This window comes from Kryptolebias marmoratus, linkage group LG1 (genome assembly GCF_001649575.2).
Source record: "Kryptolebias marmoratus isolate JLee-2015 linkage group LG1, ASM164957v2, whole genome shotgun sequence".
NCBI lineage: Eukaryota > Metazoa > Chordata > Actinopteri > Cyprinodontiformes > Rivulidae > Kryptolebias > Kryptolebias marmoratus.
The window spans coordinates 4,286,878-4,291,130 of NC_051430.1; the positions used below are offsets into that span (position 1 = coordinate 4,286,878).

At 40.9% G+C, this 4,253-nt stretch overlaps 1 protein-coding gene across 2 annotated transcripts in view; it reads left to right on the forward strand.

Moving 5' to 3' along the window:
• The window catches only part of zfr (zinc finger RNA binding protein), a 29,635-nt gene that overhangs the window by 4,594 nt on the left and 20,788 nt on the right, over positions 1–4,253 (forward strand). For both annotated transcript variants that reach the window (XR_005233471.1, XM_037976831.1), the window contains exons 4-7: positions 283–421; positions 1,485–1,703; positions 2,010–2,248; positions 3,374–3,577. Coding sequence is in view for 1 of the 2 variants with exons in the window: in XM_037976831.1 (XP_037832759.1) it covers positions 283–421; positions 1,485–1,703; positions 2,010–2,248; positions 3,374–3,577 (801 nt within the window). In the remaining variant the exon portion in view is untranslated. The remainder of the gene's footprint in view (positions 1–282; positions 422–1,484; positions 1,704–2,009; positions 2,249–3,373; positions 3,578–4,253) is intronic.

Genomic DNA, 4,253 nt, shown 5'->3' on the forward strand with positions numbered 1-4,253 from the left:
CATTTAGACCAGGGGTGTCCAATCCTGGTCCTCAGGGCCACTATCCTGCATGTTTTACTTGTTTCTCTGCTCCAACACACCTGATCTGAATCAATGGGTGATTAACAGGCTTCTGCAGAACATGAAGAGGTGATTTACCCACTGAATCAGGTGTGTTGGAGCAGAGAAACAAGGAAAACATGCAGGATGGTGGCCCTGAGGACCAGGATTGGACACCCATGATTTAGACAGTCAGAGAATAATGTACTAACTCTGAAGCTGTTGCACTTGTTTGCTTTGCAGGACTCTTACTCGTATGTTCGGTCCACAGCTACAGCTGTAGCTTATGACAGTAAGCAGTACTACCAGCAGCCCACTGCTACAGCTGCTGTAGCTGCTGCACATCCACAGCCCAGCGTGGCAGACTCCTACTACCAGACAGGTACAACCAGCTTCACTTTCACTCCTTTCAAACAACGCATCCCGGTCCTCATTACTGAAACTCTCTGCTGTTTAGTTTTTGTTGTTTGTTTACATGAGAGGATACAGGAAATGTTCCCTCTTTTTATTTACACAACCAGTAAACTGCTTTCTTCTCGTTTGTTTTTTCTTTTTTTGTACAGTAAAACTTCCCAGCACAATCACACAGTTTGTTTACTATGATGGACAATTACATATGAACATTTTTATTTATGGACATATGTAGTTTTGCTCTTGTCAATGTTATTTTTCTCTTTAACTTCATACAAGTCAAAATACTTCAAAACTTTCAATTCAAAAGGAGCTATTTCATGTCTCGCTCAGCCTCGTTCTCCTTCTATAAACGTTCTGCACTTCAGAGTTCCACCTTTTGCATTTCTCAACATATCATTAATAGCATCAAATAATAAATGATTTGTGACATTTTTAAATTGATTTAGAATTGTTCATGTGTCCACATCATGCTGCATTGAAAAATAAATTATGACCTCCTGATTTAACACTGGTTTATTGGAAAAACAGCCTGATAGGCACTGGAACTGAAGTCGATGCTTAAATCAGTCTCAGGTTTCACTTTTACCGAAAAGATCCGCTCTGAAAGAAATACACCAAACATAAATAAGTCTTGCTCTCAGACCGCAGTAGTTAAACAGATTAACATCCATCCTGGTCAGTTTGTTTTCTTCCTGTGTTCAGTCTTGGTGAAAGGTGACAGAAAATGTTCACGCACTCAGGACTAATTACAAAGACTTCTCTGAATTCTTCCCCTCCTGCAGGGACCTTGGTCCCAGGCTAAACTTCACAGATAAAACCCACTTGAATGATTTATGTCATATAGTTGTACAACTGTGTTCTGATTAAAAAATAGGAGTTTGGACAAAATAGAGGCTTATTTTTATTAAGGTTTAGTTACATGTCTTCTTTACTTTCTCTTCTGTGTTCTGCTTTTTGCTTTGTGTTAGAAAGAGGATAAAACCAAACTCCTGAAAGCTGATGGTTCACATATATACTTTGTTTATTTTTAGCCCCCAAACCTGGATACAGTCAGGGAGTGACATCATACACCCAAACCCAGCAGACTCGGCAGGTGACGATGATAAAACCAGCTGCTCCCAGTCCAGCTTCATCCACGTTCTCCATCTTCCCAGTGACCTCCACGGTCCAGCCCGTCGCCGCTGCAGCCTCTGTTGTCCCATCTTACTCCCAAAGCCCAACATACAGCACAAATGCTGTCACCTACTCTGGTCAGTTTCTAGTCAAGTAATTATTATTTTAAAAAACTGTTTAGGTCAGAAATAAACTTGATCTTTATTTTTAAACACCTCTGAGATTACAGAACACTACTTTGGCTATTCCTCTGTCACACCAAAGGAGGCCTGTTTTAACAGGAGTCAGTGTTTTACTGTGGTTTGTTAACCATCTGGAACAAAAACACAATCAGGTTTTTGAGTGTCTGTTTTTACGTTAACAGAGCAGGCCAGCCAGGCTGAAAATCATCAGCTTCCTGTTAATGATGATGAGTAACCGGTGCGTGTTGTTTTGTTTTGCAGGAACCTCATACTCTGGTTATGAAGCAGCTGTGTACTCTGCAGCTTCTAACTACTACCAGCAGCAGCAGCAGCAGCAGAAACAAGCAGTGGCAGCTGTGGCAGCAACAGCAGCCTGGTCTGGAAACACTTTCACCAAGAAACCCACCTTCCAGAGCAAACAGCTTCGACCCAAACAGCCTCCGAAACCCCCTCAGATACACTACTGTGATGTGTGCAAGATCAGCTGTGCTGGCCCGCAGGTGAGCTCAGTTCCACACCTCTGAACATGGCATCCTGATAAAGGTTTGTCAGTAAAAGCAGAACTGAAGGAGTTATTTTGCTCCGATGCTATGCTAATGTTAACAAAGGGTGACACGGTGCAGCACTTCCTTCAAGTTTCTGGCCTTGGGGTGGGGGGACGACACAAATAATTTGAGTTCATGTTTTGCCTTTAATTACAGCAATTTGCATTCATCTCTGTGTGAGGTTTAGTAGAGAAGGTCCAGTTGTAATGGACACACTTCTCCACTGATCAACAGATACAATTCTGCTGTAGAGTGAACCCTTCAAAATTTCCTGCCCCCCTCTTTCAACCCATGATTACTTTTCTAGATCTGATTTTCTAGACAGATATTTGGAGTCATTAGGCATCAGGTTTTTTTTTTTTTGGATGATGTTTTCTGTTTGGTTTATCTAGTTTAGGTTTCCCTTTCAAGAGTTTTGACCTGTAAACGAATGTACAATTCAAATTCAAACTAGAACCCTGTGTTCTAGTTCACAGTGGCCCTTATTGTGTGCAGTCCACCTCTTTTATTCCCAGCAGCAGCGTCTCTGACCTTCTGTCAGGTGTTGGTTCAGTCCACAGTCTGCTGCAGTAGCACACTACAGTTGTTTTATCTGCGTAATTTATTTGTTTTAATTAGTAATTTTGTCTTGAATTCTGGAAGTAAAACCATACTGTGATTAAGGAAACAAGACACTTTTTTAAGTGTTATTCTTGTGTTGCTGTTAATCTGTACAGTTAGAGATTTTGTTTTGGTGGAGACACCACCCCACTGTACAGATGTTTACAGTAAATATGGATATGTTGACAGAAGAATTAACATTTTTCAGTATGGAAAAGTATGTAAATTCAAAACAGAAAATATGTAGGAACCCTGTTGCAGACAGTAAGAAATAATACCACCATGAGATTTTTTTGAAGGACATTCTTGCTGGTTAAATCTCAATTTCTCACCATATTTATCATCAGCAGGGAAGACCTGTAATTTATATAGTAGTTTTTAAGGTTTACAGTCTAAAAAGGACATAACAAATAGTGCAAAAGTTATTTAATAATATTTTTTCTCTAATTCGTCTGTCTCTGTAAATCTGGACTGAATTAGACTTATAAGGAGCACCTGGAGGGCCAGAAGCACAAGAAGAAGGAGGCAGCCCTGAAGGTTTCTCAGAGCAGCACCAGCAGTGGTGGAAGTGGAGGGGTGTTGGCCCGCAGCGCTCAGAACCAGCTCCGCTGTGAACTCTGTGACGTTTCCTGTACCGGCGCCGATGCATATGCTGCTCATATCCGAGGAGCCAAGCACCAAAAGGTAAGGGCGTGAGAGGAGAGTGAGTTTAACTAAAGTCTGACTTCTTTTCTCTGCTCTTTGCATCCAGTAACTTAAAGTAATCAGTTTTAGATTTTAGGTTTGACTTTTGTTATTGTTAAATTATATTTATATTTTCTGTAAGACAGAAAAAGAATCTGTGTTGGGTTTCTTTGTGCTCATCATGTCATCAGCCCTGCAGGTCAGTCCACATGTAGTGTTGGAGGTGGCAAATACTTCAATAAACTCTTAACTGGCAGCTTTAGGGATTTAAAGAAGCATTAATGTACTCAATATTTCACTGACACAAAACATGCTGGACTAATGTTCAAAGTAGGGCTGCAACAACGAATCGATAAAATTCGATAATTAAAAGCGTTGGCAACAAAAGTCATTATCGATATGTCGCGCAATTTATGCGTCACTAACGTTGTCGCGGAAACGGTGATGTCACCCGCAGCGCGTTTGCTGAACAAACTCCGTCCCAAATATAAGTCATTGCTCCGTCCGCTCCGTAAAAAAAAAAAAATTAAAAAAAAAACTCTGTCCGCTCCGTATGATGATGAAGAAGCTACGGCTCCTCTTCCTCACTGCAAACTTTCTTTCTGCTACTCCATTACCGTTTTGGGGGGCATGTTTTACTCACTGCAGGTTAGAATCTGCTGAATAGGGTTTTGTG